The sequence below is a fragment of the Aedes albopictus genome, chromosome 2, assembly GCF_035046485.1.
Source record: "Aedes albopictus strain Foshan chromosome 2, AalbF5, whole genome shotgun sequence".
Classification (NCBI taxonomy): domain Eukaryota; kingdom Metazoa; phylum Arthropoda; class Insecta; order Diptera; family Culicidae; genus Aedes; species Aedes albopictus.
In genome coordinates, this window is record NC_085137.1 from 17,426,975 (window position 1) to 17,451,827 (window position 24,853).

General features: G+C 40.6%; 3 protein-coding genes across 3 annotated transcripts in view; 2 read left to right on the forward strand and 1 right to left on the reverse strand.

Annotated features, from left to right (window-relative positions):
* Positions 1-24,853, forward strand: part of LOC134287428 (uncharacterized) — a 140,263-nt gene that overhangs the window by 12,343 nt on the left and 103,067 nt on the right. The window lies entirely within an intron of this gene.
* LOC109429562 (ATP-binding cassette sub-family G member 4) lies at positions 976-13,417 on the forward strand. The gene is made up of 5 exons (XM_019705544.3): positions 976-1,605; positions 1,672-2,246; positions 12,266-12,510; positions 12,569-12,737; positions 12,795-13,417. Exons 1-5 carry the CDS (start codon positions 1,379-1,381, stop codon positions 13,394-13,396), a joined length of 1,818 nt encoding a protein of 605 aa, XP_019561089.2. The 5' UTR covers positions 976-1,378; the 3' UTR covers positions 13,397-13,417.
* The window catches only part of LOC109429978 (ATP-binding cassette subfamily G member 4), a 110,349-nt gene continuing 98,903 nt past the window's right edge, over positions 13,408-24,853 (reverse strand). Inside the window, exon 7 of the mRNA XM_019705986.3 lies at positions 13,408-14,140. Coding sequence (XP_019561531.2) covers positions 13,796-14,140 — 345 coding nt within the window. The 3' untranslated portion in view covers positions 13,408-13,795. The remainder of the gene's footprint in view (positions 14,141-24,853) is intronic.

The window sequence follows — 24,853 nt, forward strand, 5'->3', positions numbered from 1 at the left end:
CTGCAGAAATACCCAAAAGAAACACCAATAAAGTATTAACACAATCAGCCAATGAAATGAAAAAATGTTTTGCAGCATTATCCTGGGTAAAATGTTATATAAACATGATAAAATATCATGTTAATTTCCATTACATGTCACGTAATTAAGCATGATTCAGAGTAATTGCATGACATATTTTTCAAATATACATGTTTTTTTTATGTAAACCGTCATAGCTGGAAGTTTATATAACTAAAATAAAGTTGAAATGGCGTGTAATTTTCACTTTTTTTTATGTGTGCTCCTAATATTAATACATTTTGGTTAGCTACTCGTTTTACACTTGAAAAAAAAACTTGGTAAATTTTTCTAGTGTCAAAAAAAAAGTAAAATTACGAGATAGCTTTAATTATGCACTATTTACAGTTAATCCAAAATGTGTTCTAAGCTACTGTGGCACATGATAACACACTATGATACTCCATGTCCAAGGTCCAAGGAAGTCAACAATAACTCCAATACAAAAAGATCCTCGACCGACAGGGAATCGAACCTATCACCATCAGCTTGGTCTTGCTGAATTCCCGCGCATTCGCCGCTTCGGCCACATGGGCCCCATGATGTCCATTACACGTTTGTTCTGAACATCGCTGCCTTATCTGTTTCAATGTCACGTAACCCCTTCCCTTTCGAATCGAATCAAATCGCATCTAGAATTCACGCTCCAACCGATCATTACAACAACTACCTAGTCGGCATGTGGTGGAAAACTGCCTCAGACACACATCAGCACACCTTTCCGCGGCAGCAATAAACGATCGTGCGGCAATTAGTTATTATAGATACATACCTGCTGTAAGTAACCACCCCGCGGTGAGCGGCATCGTCGCCATCGTCGTCGATTAACGATGCAATCAATGATGCATTTTCGTGACGTCACGGTGATCGTTCGTCGCCACAACACCACCTCACCAGTGTAGTTGTCTAGAGCGTGAGCTCGAGGCGATTAGAATACGGAGAGCGGCTTAGATGATCTCATAAAGCTGAATGGAAATTGAACTGAGCTGGAGTTTTCATTACGAGGGGCCGCATCGAATATGTTCGATGGAAAAGTGTTCTCCTTTGTGGGTGAAGTGTGTTGTAAAACGTCTAGGCATCGGAACGCCGACTGTCGATAAGCGATCGCCAACTCGTTAGGTTGCTAGAAAAGGGAAAATCGCGATCCAAGTTGTTGCATCTATAAACGCTGCTGGCTGGCTGTGAAGGCCTTGTGAGTCGCGTTTGGAAAAGCGGCTTCACTAGTCGCGTAAGTGAGTTCGATGCGGTTGCAAGTGCATTCATACGACGATCGAGTGGTGATAGCTAAGTGTGGATTGAGTTTCAAATAGTGGATGCAATGTCGAGCGTCGTTGAGCTGGAGGATGTTGGAGAACAGCGGAAGCTGCTGGACCACATGGTCCTCGAGTTCAGGAATATCAGCATCAAGGGTGTGCTGAAAGGGGACAAGCGGCGAACCATTTTGGAGAATGTTTCCGGCAGGTTCACGCCCGGGAGACTTGTGGCCGTGCTCGGACCTTCTGGTGCGGGGAAGTCCTCTCTGCTGAACATTCTGTCCGGATTCAAGTGAGTTCTAGTTCTTCTTGGTAGGATTTTTAAAAACTGACTCAATTTCCCATCATCTAACCTTAGGAAAAACGGGGTCATCGGAACCGTAACGATCAACGGTGAAACGATGAGCGACGAATCGTTCCGAACCAAGTGCGTCTACATCTCCCAGGATTACGACCTGATGGACCACCTAACAGTCCGCGAGATTATGGACTACGCCGCCGAGCTGAAAATGCCTGTCTCCAGTTCGCAAATGGTTCGGATGAAGAAAGTGAACGACATCCTGGACGTTCTGGGACTGCAACACAGCAAGTCCACCCTAGTCAAGAACCTGTCCGGAGGGGAGAAGAAACGGCTCTCGATCGGTATGGAGCTGATTACCAATCCGCCAATTATTCTCCTAGACGAGCCGACCAGTGGACTGGATAGTGTCTCGGCGATGCAATTAGTGACATACGTCAAGACGCTGGCGCAGGAAGGCCGGACGATCGTTAGTGTGATTCATCAACCGGCTTCCAGTTTGTTTCAACTGTTCGACGATGTATTCCTGCTGTCGAACGGAAAGTGCATCTATAGTGGACCGATTGGCGAACTGGTGCACAGCTTGGCCGAAGCCGGATTCCACTGCCCCAAGTACTACAATCGGGCTGATTTCGGTAAGATTTTGCGTGATCGATAATTGATTTCATGTGCGGTGCGTGGTGTCACGAGAGAGTTGATCTTAGTGTCTAATGATGTTACAGTGCTGAATACAATGATGGTGATCTCCGGAATTTTCTCACATGTGGTATTAAGTACATTTTGCCCAATCCAAGGGATTGATTAATGATTCGGATACAAAGATGGTATTATCGAATCGCTCTCAGTCATTTGCTACTCAGTATGCGGAACGCAAATATGATATTTTCAATGAAGATTTGCGATTCTATTATCTGCAGCTGCTTGTTGTTATAATTCAGTAAAGAGTAGTTATTAGTCTTTGAATAAATTACGACCTACGATTAAATGATAGATTGTTTGAAAGTATTATGTGCTGCTACTTCTGTCCCACGAAGTACAGTCAGGTTTTTTTTACGCGGTTTTCATTTACGAGGTTTATTTTAGGCGGATTTGCGAATAAACGCGGGTTTCATTTACGCGGATCTTTAATTTTAAGCCGGAATTTTTCCAAGCAAAGTTTAATAAACAGTTTCAGATCAGTCGGAATACCCTAAGTCATCCAAACTATTCTGAAGTATAGATCCTAAAGTCTACGGCTGTAGCGGTAGCTTCTTGCATTGTATAATGCATCATCAATTTGTAATCTATTATGCCCAGTAAGTCTTTTGAAATTTCAATAGACAGTTTTAGATCAGTCAGGATATCCTAGGTCATCTAAACTGTTCTGGAGTTTAGATCCTAAAGTCGGTAACTTCATTCATAATACAAAGCTACGACTTGTAATCTTTCATGACTTACTGGACATCTCAAAGTTCAATAGACAGCATCAGATCTGTTGAGATGTCTAAGGACATCCAAACCGTTCTTGAGATTACATGAACTTTTTTCATTGTACAAATCTACGATTTTTAATCTATTATGTCTAGAGATTATTATTATATCTATTATTGTATCTATTATGTGAATTATGTCCATTTCTGGCTGTTCAATTAGCTGATGTGGAATGTTTTAAAACTATTTCGGAACTTTTCGGAATAGTTATTGATTTAAACCCTGTCTAATTATGTATAGGGTAAAAGCTCCCATAGTGGAGGTAGTACCAATAGTGGTGGTAGTGGCAATTTAACACTATTTCGACCAAAAAGCTTGCAAATGACATTTTCAATAGATGCACCATGCCTAATTAGTAACATTAATTCAGTCTTTTGTTCAGGATTTGCCGAAAAACCTATTTTAAACAATTATTTTCCTTATTGTTTTTGCTCCCTTGCACCTATAGTGGTGGTAGTGTTCCTATAGTGGTGGGTCCCATAAGAATTCAATGGGATGCGCCACTATAGGAACCAATGTTGAATTTTATCTCCATAATAGGAACCGTGTACCTATAGTTGGTGCAAGTGATTTATCAGCAAAATATGAAATAAACAATGGTTTTTACATTTTTCCTAGAAAATTTAAGTGAAAAACTACCGATTAACGTTTTCAGATTTCTTATTTTGTGGTTTTATCAATTTTATTCAATTGTTTTACTACAAGGAGCTACTAATAGCACCACTATTGGTACATTTACCTTAGTTACTATTTTTAGCTTGAGAAACTACTGTCATAGCCATAGACTTTAAAAACTGAGTTCCAGAACACTTAGGATTACCTGGAATATCCCAAAGTTTCCTAAGAATGCTTTGTGACCTTTAAATATTAACCCTCGAGCGATCGTGCTGTTGTATTTTGTACAACACGTTAAAATAATCTCGCTTTTCGTGTTCAGCGTTAGCGTGGTGCTGACGGTGGTGGGCAACCATGCGAGTTACAGAAGGTTAAGTGAACATGCTTTACTGCCTGTACTTCGACACTTATGCGACACCTGTGAGTTGGAACCTTAACAACGAACCGGTTTAAACCAGTGTTGCAAAACTTCATATCATTCATTTGAATACTAACCAACAAATCTTTTCAGTAATTTTTCCTTCTATTCATGTTCAAAACGTATATCGATTCTACCTTTTAATTTCAATCGAATGTTTTAACCTCATGCAGCGACTTTTTTTTCAAACTTTAAGTAGGGTTTAGTGGACCCCCTGCTTATATTTTAAAATTTCCTATCCAAATTTCTGAAATTTTCGAACATTTGAGTTATGATTCCACTGTCCAACGAAAAATAGTTAATATAATAAGCAGACATATGTAGTTTTTGAATTTTTTTACATGAAATTGGTTACTGGTTGAGCTACTGCCCACAGTAGTTCAAATAAATTTACATTCACATTTACAGCAGGTCAATTAAGGCTTATCTGCTAATTTAATTAAATGCAGCTTTTGGCCCAATATACGGCTGATTAACCCGTAAATAGCCTAAATGCAATATCTTCTGTGTTTTAAAACATTTTACACTGGATTATTTTTATAGTCAAGGGGAATAGTTTGGCTAAAAAATACATGGTATCTAACCCCTTTGCACCATCCCCTCTTTTGCTAGTAGCTAAAAATACGTGGCATTTTTTTCTTTGTAATTTTTATAAATTCTACATGTATTTGCTCAAATTTTATCTTTTTGCAAATGATCACTAGTTTTCACTGATCCTTGACTGTACAATCTATTACTACCTATCATAGTCTGTAGAAGTTTTAATCCCAGAGCTTTTCTAAGGCCTCCAAAGTACTCCGAAGTTTGTGTCACAAATCCAACATTCTGAACCAAATTTTATACAGGATGAAAGATCACAGAACATTGTCTACTGTACTCAAAAAGCCTCAAAACACTCCTAGAAAATTCATGGTACATGAATTGAGCGGTCTGGGTCATACAAACTACTCTGGAATTCATTTTCTTAAAATCTACAACATCTACCTCTGTCAAGGGGACGACAACCTATTTTTTCACTATGGAGTTTGACAGGTTGGATTGTGCCTCCTTACGTGGAGCATAAGTTTATGCTCCAGGCAAAATATTCACCAACACAGTCGTGAAATTTGAATGTTTCTTTTTATGAGGGATATCGGATCAAAACGCTTACATCACATTAGAACTTATAAAAGTGTTGGTCATGAAAAAGCGGCATAATTTGATAATTTTCAGTTTCAGAGTGTCGATGTTTAGGTAAAGTTCCTACAGAGAGTGGGGATTGTACATATGTGAAAAGACCCACAACACCTCTTTTCGCAAATTTTGTTCGCCAAAGTGCGTTTTTCCTTATTTTCTCCCGCTGCTGTATTGAGTGAATGTTGGTATTAGTGAGCTTTGGTTGCGCATGATAAGCGGCAACAAAATCAGATCACCGTAGCACCCCCGTGACCTCTGTTCAAGAAATTTAGTCATGTTGATGTCCGTTAGTCGTAGTATTGAGAGCTACGAGCAACTCGTTATTGTGGTAGTTGGACATTCCGTGAAATACAAATGGCCTCCAATACACTTTGAAGTTTAGGTTACGATATCTACATTTTGTATCATGCTTTAATTGTTAAAAAAATATTCGTTGAATGTAGTCTATTCTGCTGATGGAGCCTCAGTACACAACTATAATGCTTTTGGTACATTCATGGGATATTCCAGGCATTCCAAACTATTCTGGAATTAGGATCTCCAAGGTCTACAGGCTCTACTCTTGTTTCTGTTCACTCTATCGGCATATTTTTTGCCTTTCTCGTACACCAAAGTGTACCGAAAGGCTATCTGTTCACTCAAAAAATGAAATCTTGATAGAACCCCCGGAGGGCCAAGTCATATATACTATTCGACTCAGCTCGACGAGTTGAGATAATGTCTGTGTGTGTGTATGTGTGTGTATGTATGTATGTATGTATGTGTGTGTGTGCGTGTGTATGTGTGTATGTGTACAAAAATGTCATCTCACTTTTGAATAGTAAATATCATCCGATTTCAACGCTATTGGTTTCAATCGACGCGGAATATTGTCCCATTGTTTCCTATTGAAAATGGTTTGAATCGGTCCAGCCGTTCCGGAGTTACGGCCATTTAGGTGTTCCGGACCGGTACCTCAGAAAGGGGCCAGATATGCAATTGCAACAAACCCATGCATGCGACCCATCAAACCACGGCATTTTCGATTATCTGATGGACAGTAAGCAGGAAAATAGTCGCAGACTATACCTGAACCAGTAGTGTTCCGGAACCGGTTCCGGGTGTCCCGCCGGAAGTGGCCAAATATAAAAGTGAACCAAACCCATGCATGCGACACATCAAATCGCAGCTTTTTCTATAACCTGATAACCGGTAGACAGGAAAGTAGTCTCAGACCATATCTAAACCGGTAGCATACCGGAACCGGTTCCGGGTGTCCCGCCGGAAGTGGCCAAATATAAAAGTGAAACAAACCCATGCACGCGACACATCAAATCACCGTTTTTTTGTAACCTTATGAATGGTAAACAGGAAAATAGTCTCAGACCATATCTGATCCGGTAGTGTTCCGGAACCGGTTCCGGGTATCCCAACGGAAGTTGCCAAATATAAAAGTTAACCAAACCCATGCATGCAACACATCTAATCGCAGCTTTTACTATAACCTAATGAACGGTAAATAGGAAAATAGTCGCAGGCTATATCTGAACCGTTAGTGTTGCGGAACCGGTTCCGGGTATCCCGTCGAAATTGGCCAAATATAAAAGTGAACCAATCCCATTCATGCGACACATCAAATCACCGCTATTTATATATCTGATCCGGTAGTATTCCGGAACCGGTTCCGGGTGTCCCGCCGGAAGTGGTCAAATATAAAAATGAACCAAACCCATGCATGTAACACATCAAATCGCCGGTTTTTCTATAACCTGAGGAACGGTAAGCAGGAAAATAGTCTCAGATCATATCAGAATCGGTAGCATCCCGGAAACGATTCCTGGTGTCCGCCGGAAGTGGCCTAATTCATACATGCGACACATCAAATCGTGGCCATTTCGATAACTTGTACGATCAGCAAGAAAATAAGCTAAGCCCACATTAGAAACTGCTCATAGTGTTCCGGAATCGGTTCGAGGTGTCTCACTGAAAGTGGCCGAATGTAAAAGAGAACCAAAAAAAAAAATTCGCGACACATCAAATGGCTTTTGAGGTATCCGGATGAACGATTACCAAGAAAAAATATCTCAGATCATGCTTGGGAAAACGAGTAGTGTCTCGGAATCGGTTCCCGGTGTCCCTTCTGATATGGTCAAATGTAGAAGGGAATTGAACTCCATGCATGCGCTTCATCAAATCGCGGTTTTTTCGATAAGCTGATGAACGGTTTTCAAGAAAATCAGCTCAGATTATGTTAGAGACTACCGGTAGTGTTCCACAATCGGTTTCAGGTGTCCCGCCGGGATATGACCATTCCCTAAAAATGAACCATGTAAATTTTCTGAAACCAGTTAAGGGTGTCCCACTAGAGGTGGACATGTATAAAAGTGCATCAAACCCATGATTGCGGTACATCAAATCGCTTTTTTGTCAGTAACCTGATGCATGTATTATAAGAAAATAGGCACAGTCCACCGAAATTACTACCGGTAGTATTTTTAGTTCCAGGTAACCTGATTAACAGTTTTCATAAACTCAGACCACATTTAAATATACCGGTAGTGTTCCGGAATCATTTCCGGGGGTCTCGTAAGCAATACAAAATAGACTCAGACTACATAAGAGGCCACAGGTGGTGTTGCAGAAGCAACGTTGGGTTCTTCAGCGGAATTACGAAAATGAACTCAATCAATGCAAGCGATGGATATGTGTAAGAGAACCAAAAACCTATAAAAAAAACTAAAGTGATCTCATCAAATCACACCATTTTAGATTCCTGAGACGTAAATTTACAGAAGGATGGCCCTAATAAAAATGTATTATACACGGCTGATCGGGTGAATTATTGTATCATTCCCTGAATGATGAAGATGATAGCCCGAAAGGGTTGTTAAGCACGTTGTATCATATTTTTCTATTAGGGGGGTCAATGTTGTATGGAAAAATTAAAATTGAGGCGCATCAGCCCCGAACATTCTTTTAAATCTTTATTTGCGTCTAAAACTACTGCGAAAAATTTTGATGTGACTGGAGGGCGAGCTCTGTAATGTGGTTGATATTTGAATGTGATATAGCATTGGCAATTCAAATTACTTCATAACAAATTTTACATGAATCTTGTAACCAATGATAATAAAATATAGCATAAAGTGTGCAGATAAAACTTTGTCAAAGTGATCTCCGTGAAAAAAGTTTAATCCTGGCAAGTAATTGTCATCTTGGTATGAAACAGTCTCCAGTGAAGGTGGTCATGCAGTCAAGTGAAAGGGCTGATACTTTCTGCTCTGCCCATACGTTAAACATAACGTCGGAATAAGTGCCCCAATTCGATGATAACTTCGATAAAATTCTTGATATTCTAAATAAAGTATTCTCATGATTCAGAAATTCGTAAGTGGTACAGTCCCAGATCGCTGTTATAAGCATTTCCTCCTTCTCGTTCATTACCAAAGCACAGAAATTTTAGGCTGATCACTGGCTCTAAGGCAAGATTGATTGCATCGACGGATAGATCATGAGTACATATTCGACGAGAAAGGCACTATCACCACTAGGTGGATTAATCTGGGTTTTTTACCCTTGTGTCTGTTGCACCTCATCATATTACGAGGACCTTTATGTTTCGCTATTTGGGTGTCTATTGGCATACACATGGAGCCAATGTATTTTGAAGTATGGGTCATAATATCTGTAAATCTTGGGATAATTTTATTTTAGCGAATCCTCGCGGAATATAATCTACGCTACTCTGAGAACCCCAGAGTGCAATTCTGATAAATTAAGAGCATTCACTTGGTGATCTAGGTCATCCAAAATATTCTGGAATTAAAATCTTCAACCCCTTCAAGCTCTACTCTTGTATCTCTTTTTTTTATCGGTGTATATCCTCCAAAAAATACTTCGGAATTTCTTCCAAGACTTTCGCAAGAATTTCTCGAAGCATCCTTCAAGAATTCCTACAAGAATTCCTCCAACATTTTTTAGGAAATTCGTCGAAAATTCCATGAGCTGCTCCAAGACTTCTACCACAATTGCTCCAGAATTTTCTCTAAGAATTCCTTCTAGAACCACCAGGAATTTCTCCAAGAATTTCTCTAGATATTGCTCTAAAAGCCAAGAATTCCTTAAAGAATCCCTCTAGATATTCCTCCAAGAATTTCTCGAGGAATTCCTTCAATACTTCTGCCAAGAATTCTCGAAGGATTCCTGCAAGAATTTTTCCAGCAATTTCTCCAAGAATTGCTCTAGAAATTTCTCCAGAAATTCTTCAAAGAATTTCCTCAAAAACCTGCATAAAATCCTCCAGAAATTCTTCCCCAAATTACTGCAGGAATTCATCCGAGATTACTATCAGGCATTTCTCAAGAAATTCCTCCAGGAATTTGTCAAGAAATTTTTCAAGAAATTACTTCAGGAAATCCTCCAGGAACTTCTTCAGGAATTTCCCAAAGAATTCTTCCAGGAATTCCCCCAGGGATTTCTTAAGAAATTTTTTCATGAATTACTCCAGAAATTCCTCCATGAAAACCTTTAGAAATTTCTCAAGAAAATACTCCTGGGATTACTCTAAGAATTCGTCCGATAATTTCTTCGGGGATTTCCTCAGATATTCCCCCAAAAAAATCTTAAGGAATTACGCCAAAAAATCCTCCCGAAATTACTCCAGGAACAGGAATTCCTTAATAATTTTTTCTCAGAATTCTACCAGGAAATCCTTCCTACAGGAAGTCCTCCAGAAATTCATCCTGGGATTCTTCTTATAATATCTTCAGGAATTATTTGTCAAAAATTCCTACTAGATTCCCTCCAGGAGTTTGGCCAAGGATTCCTTTATAAATCCTTTTTGAAATACCTCCAGAAATTTTTCAATAAATACCATCAGGTATTCTTTCAGGAAATCCTACAGTATTTCCTTAGGAAAAGAATACAGGAATGCCCCAAGAATTCTTACAAGAATTCCTTAAGGAAACCTTTCGAGAATTCCTCCAAGACATCCACCACGAATTCCTCCAACAATCCCTTCCAGAAATCCCTTCCACGAATTCCTTCTTTCAAGAATTCCACCAAGCATCTCTCTAGGAATCTCTCCGGGATTTCCTCCAGGATTTTCTCCAGAAATTTCTTCAAGAAATTCTTGAAGAACATCCTGGAAGTATTCTTGTGAGTTCTTGGAGGAATTTCTGAAAAAAATTCTTCAACGTTTTTAGGAAAATTGGCAGAATTTTTAGAGGAATATCTGGGTCTCCTGTTAGCCTAGTGGTTAAGCTTATGGATCATCAATCCGGAGACGGCGGGTTCGATTCCTGTTCCGGTCGGGAAAAATTTCTCGACTCCCTGGGAAATGCGTATCATTGTACTTGCCACACAATGCACAAACTCTTGCAATGGCAGGCAAAGACAGAGCTTCCATGGTAATACTAAGAACAAGTAATCATGAGCGGAAGTGGAAGCTGGAGAACTTCGACAAGTAGACTTTAATCGAGGCACTTCGGCGAAACAAAGATGCAGCAAATCTTGACGCAGGGGAGTTGAGGAAAGCATTACAGCAACGCGATATGATACGAAAATTGCATGGCAGACGGAGCCAAGGAACGAAAAATGCTACCCGTATATCTGGAATACTACGCTTAGTATCCTTCATGTTATTTGCCTTACAGCCAGAGGTCTAGTTCAGAAAAACGAAGTATCAAGAAAATGAAGGCGAACTGTTGTCCACAACTATCTGTGTGGTATAGAGTCCTTGTGAACAAGACCAATGCAGAGCAATGGCTGGTTAGAAGGACAGCAGGTTTCCGTAGATTTCCATACTTGGTTTAATGTTCTGAAACGCGATGTACAACGGTGTGTTAATATCAAAGTTTCGGGAAGGCGTCATCATCTGGGCTTCGCAAGTTTACGTAACGTGCTTCAAAGCGCGGGTGGATCCCATGTAACAATTTGATGACCAATTTGTCTAGTAGAGGTTTTGAGAATCATCATTAAACTGAATACCTTTTATTTTAGTTTTATTATGGTGCCAAGAACATCTTCTAGTCTATTTTACTGTTACTTGTGATGGTCGATGATCATATTAACTTGAACATGAAAGTCGACTATGCCTGATAAAAGGCGGCGAAGGCGGTTAATACAGTAGTAAGGTTTGTGCCAAATTGTGGCCAGACTATGGCCAAATTGTGATTGTGGCACAAATTTCCCAAATGGACGAGAACGTGCCTCTGATGCCGACCTACTGAAGGCTTGTGCCAAACAACTTGTAGAAGGTGCCGGCCTTGGCTGCGACACTTAAAACAAAGCGACACTATGGAAAGCTGAACAGTGTGTTCCACCTCATGGCTATGTGGATCGCGTACGCCTTGCAGGACAATCTCGTCGGAGACTGTATGCGTTATCGCTGGGATGATGCCCATTTGTATAACCCTAGAGAAAAATGTCGAATGCTATCGAGTCCTAGAGTTGCCAGAACGGACTCGTTGGCTTAGTGACAACAAGAGTGGGACAAAGTATCAAACAGATGGTAGATCAACCGGCTGATCTCAGATGTTGGTGAATAGGATACATGGAAAGCTGAACTTTCATTTGATGCAGTTTCTTCTCGGGCGTGGCTGTTCCCTGAAACATCAACACCGGAGAGCTTGAATGTGGAAGAAACACGGGAGCACGTAATTTTCGAACGCCCAAGTTTTCAGATATGCTCAGCGATATGCGGGGCGTGAGAGTCGACAGTATTGTCGAAACGATTCACCGACGGAGACTAGTTTACTAGAGCTAGAAGAAACGCAGGATTTAGATAGTCGGGGCACTTGTGAATTGAAAGTTATGTTTTACCCGGAACCAGATTTCAATTCGATTATCGTTGTCTACCCCTAACGGTTACCCCCCCCCCCTCTCCTTCTATTTTTCTTATTTTTCAGACATTACGTCCTAAGTGTGACTGTACTTACTTGATATTCTATGACCACTCCCCCAGATAACTTAGAACCTTTCTTTTTTATTCCACAGCACTGGAAATAGCATCCATGTCCAGCTGCCCGGGAATCGAGCTTCTAACGTTGCGGTTCAACAACGGCGACTCCCAAGGACGAAAGTCCATCGGCGATGACGGAAACTATCGGAACAGTATCCTAACGCCATACCGGAACACCTGTCTGACCAGTAAATCGCGACGACCACGCTATCCGGTTCCCCAGTGGAAACAGTTCTCCGTACTGCTGCGACGGTCACTTCGATCGACATCTAGAGATTTTGTAAGTTTTGAGAGATCCATGCAAAACCAAAGTGGGTACTAATTTTTCCGATTTGTAGTTCTTTGCTCAACTCCGAGTCATTGCTCACATCGTAGTCGGATTCCTGCTGGGAGTGGTGTTCTATAACACCGGGAAGGACGCATCCACCGTCATGACCAATTCTGCGGGTTTGTTTTTCTTCCACATCTTCATCTTCTTCGGAAACTCTATGCCGTGTACAGTAACATGTAAGTTAATTATAATTGAATATGTGGATCATTGTTAACCGTTTAAATCTCTTTCAGTCCCTTCGGAGGCGAAGATCTTCGTTCGAGAACATCTCAACAATTGGTACTCGCTGGAAGCCTACTACCTGGCCAAATTCTTCGCCGACATTCCATTGCAACTGATCTGTCCAACGCTGTTCGTCGTCATCGGATACTTCCTGACCGGCCAACCCATGGAACCGATGCGATTCGGAATGTTTTGGGCCATGTGTCTGCTGTTGGGGATCTTCGCTCAAACCGTTGGACTGCTGTCGGGTGCAGCATTTGACATCCAGATGGCGACGTTCTTTGTGCCTAGTTTGAGCATTCCGGCTATGCTGTTTTCGGGATATTTCATCAAATCGTACGAGATGTTGGAGTTCTTGCAACCAGTGTCGTATACGTCGTTTTTCCGGTATACTATGCAAGGGTCGTTGCAAGCTATTTATGGGTACAATCGAACGGACTTCCCTTGCTCACAGATCATGTGTTACTATAATAGACCTACCAAGTTTTTAAAGTTTATGGACACTGCGGAAACTGGATTTGAGATTAATGTTTACGTGATGTTGGGATTTATTGCTCTCTTTCAGGTGATATTGTACATATGTTTAAGAAGACGGTTGAAGATCTTTCAATAAATCTGTTGGTGTTTTGTTATACTTCGCAGCTTATTTATTATACATTCGAATCATTCAATAAAACATAAAGCATAAGGAATACACCCCACTTATTATTAACAACGCTAGCTAAATGCAAGACCATTTCAAGCTTGAACCATAAAATCGTCACTTCATCACAATTTCACGAACAACTTTATTAATGACTTTATTGATGTATCGAACCTTACCTAATGTGACTCTGCTTGCATAGGCAATATACCTCACCACAGCTCTAGACTTGGGAAAAAGGAATGTCAGCTCGACTTCTTTGTTGCACTTACTTAACGGTAAAATGACTACATCCTAGCTAACAGCGGTACAAAACTCTGGCCCGGAAGGAAATCACAACTCGCGCATCAGTTTTCCACCCCCTCAAACTCAGCTCTTGTTCTTCAACCGGTACCGCATCACGTAGAAAGCCGCTATCCTAAAGACGAAAAAGATCACCGCCAGTGCAATCACAGCCTCGACAAAGTCCGCCCGCAGCATGTCGATCTCCTTGAGAAACTTCTTTGGCAACACAAAGTGGCAGTACGTTTCCTCGCAGTCCAGCTTGGGCCGGTCGAAGCCGAAGATGGCCACCGTGGCGCCCTGGAGGGCGTACTTCAGAAACGAGATGTGGAACAACCAGTGCATGATCGGGTGGGCGTCGTTCAGGTGGATGAAGAAACCGGAGAATATCAGGAACGGACAGATGAAGAAGGGTCCGAAGATGGCGCCGTTCTGGGGAAGGAAAATGTCAGGAAAAGTTGATTAGTGTGCGATAAGCTAGCTTTTTAACACAACTACACAGAAATTAACATATTTTAAAGATTAAACGTTATTTTGCTAGTTTAAATTACAATAGAATTTATCTACCTACTTTTCTACACATTTTTATCAAACTTCAATAAATTCAAGCCTAATTTAAGCAATTAGTCAAATTCTTAGGCCGATACAAATAATTCATTTATTTTATGTTAAAGGGTGATACGGTCAAAATTTGGTCACACAATTTGTTTCATAACTTGAGACTGCGTACACCAAAACAGCTGATTTTTGGACCCGTAATGGTACATTATATGTAGCTTATACCATAAAATGTTCATCAAAATCGGTTTAGTATTTGCGGAGATATTGTGAATCCTGAAAACTGCAATTTTAAAATTTTGTACAAAGAGGATTAAAAAATAAGAACACATTTCTACCCTTTTATTTATAGAGCCAGAAATACTGAACCAATTTCAATAAAAAAAATTTCTGCATGTAAAGTATACATATCAAAATGTTGTGTAAAAATTTCATTCAATTTGATCCAGCCGTTACAAAGTTATATTTGTTTAGGTGGTCAAATTTTGTGAAATTTTGTCAAGTCAAGTCAAATTTTGGTCACACAATTTTTTTCATAACTTTAGATTGCGTACACCAAAACAGCTGATTTTTGGATCAGTAATAGTACATTATATGTAGCTTGTGCCATAAAATTTTCATCAAAATCGGTCTAGTATTTGCGGATATATTGTTGAACCTTGAGATCTGCAATTTTAAAATTTTGTGCAAGGAGGATTCACACATTTTTACTGTTTTATTTATAGAGCCAGAGATACTTAACCGATTTCAATGAAAATTTTTCTGTATGTGAAGTATGCATATCAAAATGTTCTGTGAAAATTTCATTCAATTTGATCCATCCGTTACAAAGTTATATTTGCTTAAGTGGCACCCGGTCAGTTTTTTTCATATTCAAACTGCTACAACTTTGAAAGTATTCATACAAAATGGCTCAAAATTTTACTAAGAACATATTTTCATAATAGTACTATACTGTAAAATTTTGATAAAAATCGGAGCAGTATTGGTAGTTCTATAATCAAAATTGTGCTTTACTAATCTTAAATTTCCGAAAATTTACTATGGAGCGCCTTTGTACAAAATTTTAAAAGGGTAGGTCGATGGTTTTATCTATATATCAACCAATATTCAATCGATTTTGATGAAAATTTTATGGTATAAGCTACATATAATGTAGCATTACTGGTCCAAAAATCAGCTGTTTTGGTGTACGCAGTCTAAAGTTATGAAAAAAATTGTGTGACCAAATTTTGACCGTATCACCCTTTACACCACCAACCACAAGGGGCGAAAAATAAACATGGCAGCCTATGACACTATTTTCAATAGAAAACATGTTTTAGCAACAGTTTTCAATAGCTTTTTTTCCCTTTTTATTTGTTTATTACTTATTTATTTTTGTCCAACACTACCGGAATACCGGAAGCAATTCCGAGAGAACTCTTGAGAGGAATACCAGAAAAAACGAGAAAAGTCTATGTAAAAATACCAGGAGATATCTTTAGGAGAGTCCCTAGAGGAATATTCAGGAAAAATATCCGGCAAAATGTCTGAAAGTATACCGGGAGGGAGCGGATCTGGTGTGATGGTTAGAATACTTGACTATCACGCCGAGGACTGGGGATCGAATCCCACTTAGCTTAGCTTAGCTTAGACTGACTGCACACATCTATGGTTGCTATTCCGTGATTGACCCGAACCAATGACAGTTGCACAATGAATCAACTGAATAATTGACTGGGAGTGGTCAACATTCTCACTGTGCACGCTTCAGATACTCTCTTTAACGGTACAATAACGGCGCCGGCCACGTCCTTGCAGTCAGGTTGGAAGAGGGAAGAAATATTAGTAACAACCTTTGTTAAGTGAAGGACCGCGTTTACCGCTGCGACTCCACCAAAGGTTGCAGGAAGGAGTGTTTGTTAGTAGGAAAGGTATCGTTGGGTCTGGATTCACTTTGATAAGTAATATGACCTTCGTGTTATGCCGGTTGCCGCGCTATTGTTTGCTTCACGCGGAATGCTATATGTTTACTTATCAAAAACAACAAAAAACCTACGAGTGACGAACTATACAAATTCTATGAAAACTGTTTCAAAAGTAAACATACACAAATTAAATAACTAAATGCAAGTTATCACCTGCGCTAAAAAAATCCGAAGGCGGATAAAAAAATCGAAGCACCGAAAGCGAAACGCGCGCGATTCTGGCTCTCGAGCTGCTGAGCCACCACACACTGAAGAACGCCGGCCCTCTCGCTGTCACACATGTACAAATCCGAAGGCGGAAAAAAAAATCGACTTACCGAAAGCGAAACGCGCGCGATTCTCAACTTGGGATCGAATCCCACTCCCGATAAACTCGCAAAATGTGAGTTCTTCCTTCGGACGGGAAGTAAAGCGTGGGTCCCGAGATGAACTAGCCTAGGGCCAAAAATCTCGTTAATACAGATAAAAAAAAAAGAATACCGGGAGGAATTCAGGTAGGAATCCTGAGAGCCCACTTAGACGAGATCCTGACTTTGGTAATATTATTACCAAAAATCAGTAAAGATAGCTAGTATTTATAATAAATTTCGATAGGGTTTAATAGATAAACGGTTATATTTTACCTATCGGTATATTTTACAGAATTTCACGATTACCGATTATCGGTCGGTGAAAAACGTATTGGTCAAGGGGATTCCATAGATAACGTTGATTATTTTTTTCATCAACTTAGACATTCTTTTGCCCTGTTGCATATTTTTTTTCAATACTTAGTTCGATGGCTTTAAAGAAAATTCATTTTTCGCAACTATGGGCAGCTCTAGCTACAACTATTTGTTAGGTTACGTACTTTCCAATTTATTGCTACTTAAGTGCCCGATCGTGAATATCAACGAACAAATCATTAGTTTTCCAATCAAATAATTACCTATAATGGCGATGTTTAGTCGCAGATACAATCATAATTCAAAATATCTTACGGCTAAAACAGCTTTCCAAATGAATTCAATATTTAAGCAAAAATTCGTGATCTCTGTTACTTTCATAATACTGTGTAAATGCTGTATAAAATATGACATTAACCTAATTGTGTCGCCTTTCCTGACATTCGTTTATTGTGGCATTATTCTATACTGACTGGTAACATCCTCCCCCGCATGTCGTCCTTGGTTACAAAAGTGCGCCCTCCTCTCTGGAGCCACCATACTCCTGTTCTACAGATCCCTGTTTTAAGGATCCCACTTGGTGTAGTTCCGTCTTTTCCCGGATACGTGCGTACAACCCTCTAATCCATCGATTTCTGATTCGTTCATCGACAATAACCACCAACTCATCCTTACTGATCTGACGAACATCATTGAACTATTTTGTTTTCCTTGTAATCATCGGAAGATGCCCAATGATCCATCTTTACCAAATTTTGTTCAAAGATTTCTGTATATTGTCTCAGCTACTCCGTATGGATTTCCCGTCACATGTAGGATTCTTGAATGACTGTTGCACGCCACTTGAACTGAGTAGCGAAAAATGATTTTGGTTGATAACTCTTCATTCTACAAAGACAGACTAATTTTAAGCAGATGTGTGATGACCATCATTTTTGTCTCAGCAAAAAGTGCCTCCAATGATTCATTGTCGCGTTTGTCATGTACTTGAACTGCTGCTAGAGCTAAATTATTCGTTTTCAGCAGCCCCTTTTTCACGGACTTCGTTGTGTAACTCTCGGCTAATTTCGACAAAATGTGTTCATTTTCACTGGGGTCTCCGGTTAGCCTAGTGGTTAAGGCTATGGATCGCTAATCCGGAGACGACGGGTTCGATTCCCGTTCCAGTCGGGCAAATTTTCTCGACTCCCTGGGCATAGTGTATCATTGCACTTGCCTCACAATATACAAATTCATGCAATGGCAGGCAAAGAAAGCCCTTCAATTAATAACTGTGGAAGTGCTCAAAGAACACTAAGTTGAAACGAGGCAGGCCAAGTCCCAGTGGGGACGTCGAGCCATAAAGAAGAAGAAGAAGTGTTCATTTATAGAATAAATCTAGAGCAACATGTGAAAAGGACGGAACAACGCCTAGGGGGAACGAGAGAAACAGAAATTCATAATGGCTGTAACGCCCTTTTCACATGTTAGTCTAGAAATCTCCTGGGGTGCTCTACGTCTGGCAATAAACCTACTTATCGCTTCCTTACAAGAATCAGCAGTTAAACTTTTCGTACTCTCGATGTGTACTGCTCTTATAGTCAAGCAAGTAAGCACAACTCCCCATCGTTTCACAGCGCACCGTCAAAGTTTTACCAAGTAGGGTCCTCGCTAATTGATTCCGACTGTTCTTGGTATGTTTTTAGGATGTTTTGGCTTTTCAGTCCGACGTTTCGATCTGTATTGGATCTTTCTCAAGGATTTTGTTGATTTATTATAGAAAAAAAAATACCGTAATTATCAATTCCAATACACGTAAAAAAACATGGATACATGGTGTTAACCTGAGAGAGAGGAGACAGCTGGCTGGGGTTGCGTGCTACTTAATGTCAAGGAGGACCTGTCACAAACTGTCACCGCGAACCGAGCTGAAAATCGCACATTGATGGTTTGGAGTGGCCAAATATCCAAAAGATAAATTTAAAATGTTGCTCCGTTTGTTGTATTTAAAAAAGATAAAATATGAATGATCAGTTTTCCACGACCAGCACAACGAATCTATTTATTTTCCATGCTCTGTCGCAACGAACTCAATATGCAGTTTATTTTTGACCAATAATATATTTTCAAACCATTGTGCGGCGCACAAAGTTGTAAAAAGAAGTAAGAAGAAGACATGTAAACATTGTGGCTGTCACTGAGCTGTCTCCTCTCTCTCAGGTGTTAACCTTACTCGAGGTAACGATGCCACTACTGGAATAATATAAAAAATTTGTTCTTCAACCTTCTGACCAATACAAAAATATGATATTTATAGATCAATCAAATAGCTCACTGCTCTTGGTTAGGTCTTACTGAGAGCTAAATGTGCTATGATCACGGTGTTGCAGGAGTAAATTTAGGATATTCTTTTCAGTACTTTAACCTCTTATCTCACACAAACAAATATCACTTTTTGATCTCAAAATTTGCTATAGTTGAACTTTTTTCCTCTTCTCGGGAACTCTTCACTTGGAGCGTCCACATGTGCCTCCATCCAGTCACCATCTCGCTCGTACAGAAATGTAGGTACCCTACGCCAGCGGCTCCTAGGCTTAGTCGAAGAACCTTTACCCCATTTTGATGCTTCAACGGCTACATTTTGTCTCGTACCGATCCATCTCCATTCTGACACCGACGATGAACTCAGAATTTCGTTGATCCTGAATGCCACAATCTGCCGGTAGTGCCGTGCATCAGATTTTATCCACGCAACCACAGTTGTTAAGTCACTCCAAAGAGATCAAGGTGCGTTTAACCTTCTTTAAATAATGCTCTACTATAGCTTTCCTCAGCCGGGCTCCTATCAGAGCTGCCTTCAATTATAGGCAAGGTATCGATAGTGCCTTTAGTGGAGCAACTTTTGTTTTGGACGCACTAGGAAACATCTAACTTCTCTTTTACGATGTAAAAATAGTCAATGGCAGGATTCTTCACTTGCGTCGACAAAGACAAAAATATGAAACTAGAGGGATTCGTACATGGCCCTAACATACCCCGGGAAATAACGACGACTAACTTTGACCTTGTTCACGTCCTGTAAGGTATTCAGCCATTACTTCCATCGCCAGAATATTCTGGGAGGAATTTCATCATTCCACGCAATACTTTCTCGCCACGTTTGTTGTATTAGAACTTTTCCTTGTATGATAAATGCAGAGACCACTCCTAGTGGAGCGTAGAGGCTCATTACGATGCTAAGGAATAGGCGGTTGCTATGTAATGCGTATTTTTTTTGTTATGGCCTCTGATACCCGTGGAAAATCGTTCTGATATTCCAATGCATTTTGTTTTTCTACAAATTGCGATTGGGTTGGGGAACATGACGCTCCAAAGTTAGTCAAGTTAGTCATTATACTTTTGATTGACTAATCAGCTGAATGCAGCCACGAAAACAGAAGAGCACTACGATCAGCAGGACCGATGAGAATTTATTAAAAACATCTCCGCCCCCTCACGCTTTCGTAATTGAAATAAATCTACTAGTATCGGCGTTAGTAAATCCGGCCCTTTCAACAGATGAACGATCAGTGATATACTATCTACTTCTAGGCAGATGCATCCCAGATGAAGGTTCGCCTCAGGTTCAACAGGATTCGTCACGATACTCAAGGGTATGTTCGCCGCAATTCAAAGGTCCCAAAATCCTTTTTTTGAAAATTCATGGGAGTTCACTTATTTGCTTACGAACGGCTTCATACAACTCAGGATTCCTTTGTAGTCGTTTTTATAAACAATTTGGGCGTCTTTTCGCTATGGGCAAGCTGTCAGGTAACTCAACGTAGTCGCTTCTCCACAACAAACCCGTTTCAAATTTCCGTATAATAGTATTTTTAAATATTATCCTGGCTCGCTGCTTTTCGAGTTCTCGTTGGATCGGATTCATCATTTATTTAGTTAACATCAAATTCATGATAATACTGAATCAACAATTTGCCGCCATAATACTCGATTTGCAGCTGCAGCTCTCCAACGTCGGTCACGCCCAACACTCGCCAGATCACGTTCCACCTGGTCCGCCCATCGTGCTCTCTGCGCTCCACGCCTTCTTGTACCAACCGGATGGTTAGCAAACACCAACTTTGCAGGGTTGTTGTCCGGCATTCTTACAACATGCCCTGCCCATCGTATCCTTCCGGCTTTGGCCACTTTCTGGATGCTGGGTTCGCCGTAAAGTGCAGCGAGATCGTGGTTCATCCTTCTCCGCCACACACCGTTCTCCTGCACGCCGCCGAAGATCGTCCTTAGCACCCGTCGCTCGAAAACTCCGAGTGCTTGCAGGACCTCCTCAAGCATCGTCCATGTCTCGTGTCCGTAGAGAACCACCGGTCTTATCAACGTCTTGTACATGGTACATTTGGTGCGGGGGTGAATCTTTTTTGACCGCAGTTTCTTCTGGAGCCCATAGTAGGCACGACTTTCACTGATGATGCGCCTTCGTATTTCACAGCTCACGTTATTGTCAGCCGTTAGCAAGGAACCGAGGTAGACGAATTCTTCTACCACCTCGAAAGTATCCCCGTCTATCGTAACATTGCTGCCAAGGCTTGTCCTATCTCGCTCAGTCCCACCTACCAGCATGTACTTTGTCTTAGCCGCATTCACCACCAGTCCGACCTTTGCTGCTTCACGTTTCAGGCGGGTGTACTGTTCTGCCACCGTTCCAAATGTTCTAGCAATAATGTCATCCGCAAAACAGACAAATTGGCTGGATTTCGTGAAGATCGTACCCCGGCTGTTGAGCCCGGCTCGTCGCATAACACCTTCCAGGGCGATGTTGAATAGTAGACAGGAAAGTGCAGGGCCCATATAGCCGAGGCGGTAAACGCACGGGTATTCAGCATGACCATGCTGAGGGTGACGGGTTCGATTCCCGGTCGGTCCAGGATCTTTTCGTAAAGGAAATTTCCTTGGCTTCCTTGGGCATAGAGTATCTTCGTGCCTGCCACACGATATACGCATGCAAAATGGTCATAGGCAGAGGAAGCTCTCAGTTAATAACTGTGGAAGTGCTCATAGAACACTAAGCTGAGAAGCAGGCTTTGTCCCAATGAGGACGTTACGCCAAGAAGAGAGAGAGAGACAGGAAAGTCCATCGCCTTGTCGTAGTCCCCGTCGAGATTCAAATGAACTGGATAGTTCACCCGAAATCCTTACGCTGTTCTGCACACCGTCCATCGTTGCTCTTATCAGTCTAGTCAGCTTCCCGGGAAAGCTGTTCTCGTCCATAATTTTCCATAGCTCTGTGATTGTTGGATCGGAGCCGCCGCTAAATCAAGATTTTTCAATGAGAAGAACTGGCGAACGTACTCTTGAAGGTCATCTGACATTGTCCGCGTGCAGATATACATTTGGCGATGTTGTAACGGGTGTTCCTCTCCGAAGCCACCATACACTACCCAGCCGATGGGAGTATTTGTCGCGATTGGCTCCCGCATTCGACTCTCCTGTAGCTTTAGCGTTGAGAGAAGATGCATATTGTCGATTCCAATTAGTATTCCTGGAGAAGCTGACTGGAAGCTCTTCAAATATTGAAATATTTCTGCGCGTTGTCCAATGGCTGCTCTGGTAATCCTAGTCCATCGGTATACTCTTGACCCACGTTAAATCGTTTGTTGCTTCTGAGTGGCGAACTCTCCATTTGAATCATTTGTGCTTTTGATATATTTTTGTTGATCCCGCTTGTCTATTGAATGCACACAAATTCTGTACGGCCATCCAATCCCAGAGTATCAGCAATGGAATTTTCAATTACAGTAACGGATGACCCGTTGTCAAGAAAGGCAAACATACCAACCTGTCCGCATTTCCCATAGAGCGTTATAGGAAGGACTCGGAAGAGAACTGAATCAGTGGGTTTCTGTGGCGTTGGCACCTCGCTCTGTATGATTTGGGTCCATAATTGAGTCGTAGTGAAGCAAACAGTGATGCAGCTTCTAGCAGTCGTTAACTCCACATATTTCCCCTCTACAAGGCCATCGCAAGTTTGGAGGACAACACCATTGACATAGTCTGAACTCTTCAACCACGTTCCAGTTGGCGTCCAGGCTGATTTCCTTGAATTTTGAACGCTGGGTTGCCTGAGGACTTAGTGATTTACTTAGTGATTTACGTGAACTAGTGTCCTTCCTCAGATTTTCCTCCCTTTACATCATCCATTTTGCGATGCACATTCAGGTTTCCTTCGTTCCATGGTCATACGGGCGTTTATGTACGCCTTCTTTTTGAGCTTTGGTCTGTCATCCTTTGTTGTCTTCTGATGAGAACTAGTCAGTGTGATGGTACAAGCGGCAGACGTGACGCAGGGCATGTATTCACTGAATACATCCAGACCAGATCCACTACAGGCACTTAACATTCACAGGTAACTTGTCATCTACCTCTTGCAATAATGTAGGATCAGATTTTGATAGCTCCTGTGAGGAAGCTGATCTGTCCGTGGAGGATAAAATCGATGGAATTCCACAATTTTATCGTTCCATGTGCATTCCACATTTTATTTGCAAGTAAGCTCGTGCATATTAGAAAGACAGTTTTTCACAGATGGTTCGAAACGGATATTTCGGAATCTACATCGATTTGCATGTTCTGTAAGGTACCCCGGGGCAAGTGGGACCTAAAAAATTGCTAATTTGGTTTTGTCATGCCAAAAATTTCAGAACACAATTTTTTAAATAATTTCAATGAACCCAAAAGACGTTGTTGATATATTTGTACTTATTAACATGCATTAAAACTGTTTCAAAATGTCAATTTCTTGATTTTGCTTTGGCTGACCAAGCCATGTGGGAAATTACACTGTTGAAAATGCTTTGACATCCATGTGCACAACAGAACATGTGCTCGATGAACAAATTGAGATTTGAAATTATGAAAAGAAATCCACGTACTCCGGTGAGACTCGAACTCACGACTCCCAATTCGCTAGACGGGCGCTTCTATTCCTTCAAGCTACGGAGTCACTCGACTATGGCGACCTGCTGGCGACGGAGATAGTCGAGTGACTCCGTAGCTTGAAGGAATAGAAGCGCCCGTCTAGCGAATTGGGAGTCGTGAGTTCGAGTCTCACCGGAGTACGTGGGTTTCTTTTCATAATTTCAAATCTCAATTTGTTCATCGAGCACATGTTCTGTTGTGCACATGGATGTCAAAGCATTTTCAACTGTTTCAAAATTTTTACATTCCATATATTATGCATATAATGAAAAGTGTAGCAGATCTTCATTTACAGCGTTTCACGGGGCAAGTGGGACCTATTCATAGTTTTTATTCAAAGGGCTTAATATAAGTTGCAACAAATAAGGTAACATAAATCATAAATCTCTTATATGAATGATTATGTTTAGAGATTAAAATAAGAAGAGGTTTATGGTATCGTACATAAATTACGTAACATATAAAAATCGCTGGAAAAGATTTGAATCAACTCTAGCAGCTCATGCAAAATAAATTGATTTTTTTATACAAAAAGTGCCGTTTAGTGAAGAGACAAAAGATTTCGAAACTTGGTCTTCATATTATATACATAGTTGATCAATCTCGCTAAAAGTAAATCTGGGGTTTCGAAATTTTCAGTAATATCTTCTCCCTTACATAACCTTACGATCATTAAATAATGTTTTTATTGAATCATGAATTTTGAAAAGGTCAATTCTCTATTTTAATTTTTTTTGACGATTCCTGAATGCTTCAAAGAATTCATTATGCAGCGGTAAGTGAAACGATAATGGAAGATATTTAGAGAAAAACATAAAAAAATACATGCTTTTGATATTTTTTTCCCCAAGGTTTTACCATTTTTAACAAGAATTTTATCATCTAAATAGAGGTAATAAAGTATAATTTAATAGTAGATTACGATTGTGCGATATTTGCCAGAAAACCATTCGCCAGAATGCCATTGGCCAGAAAAGCATTTGCCGGAAAATACCATT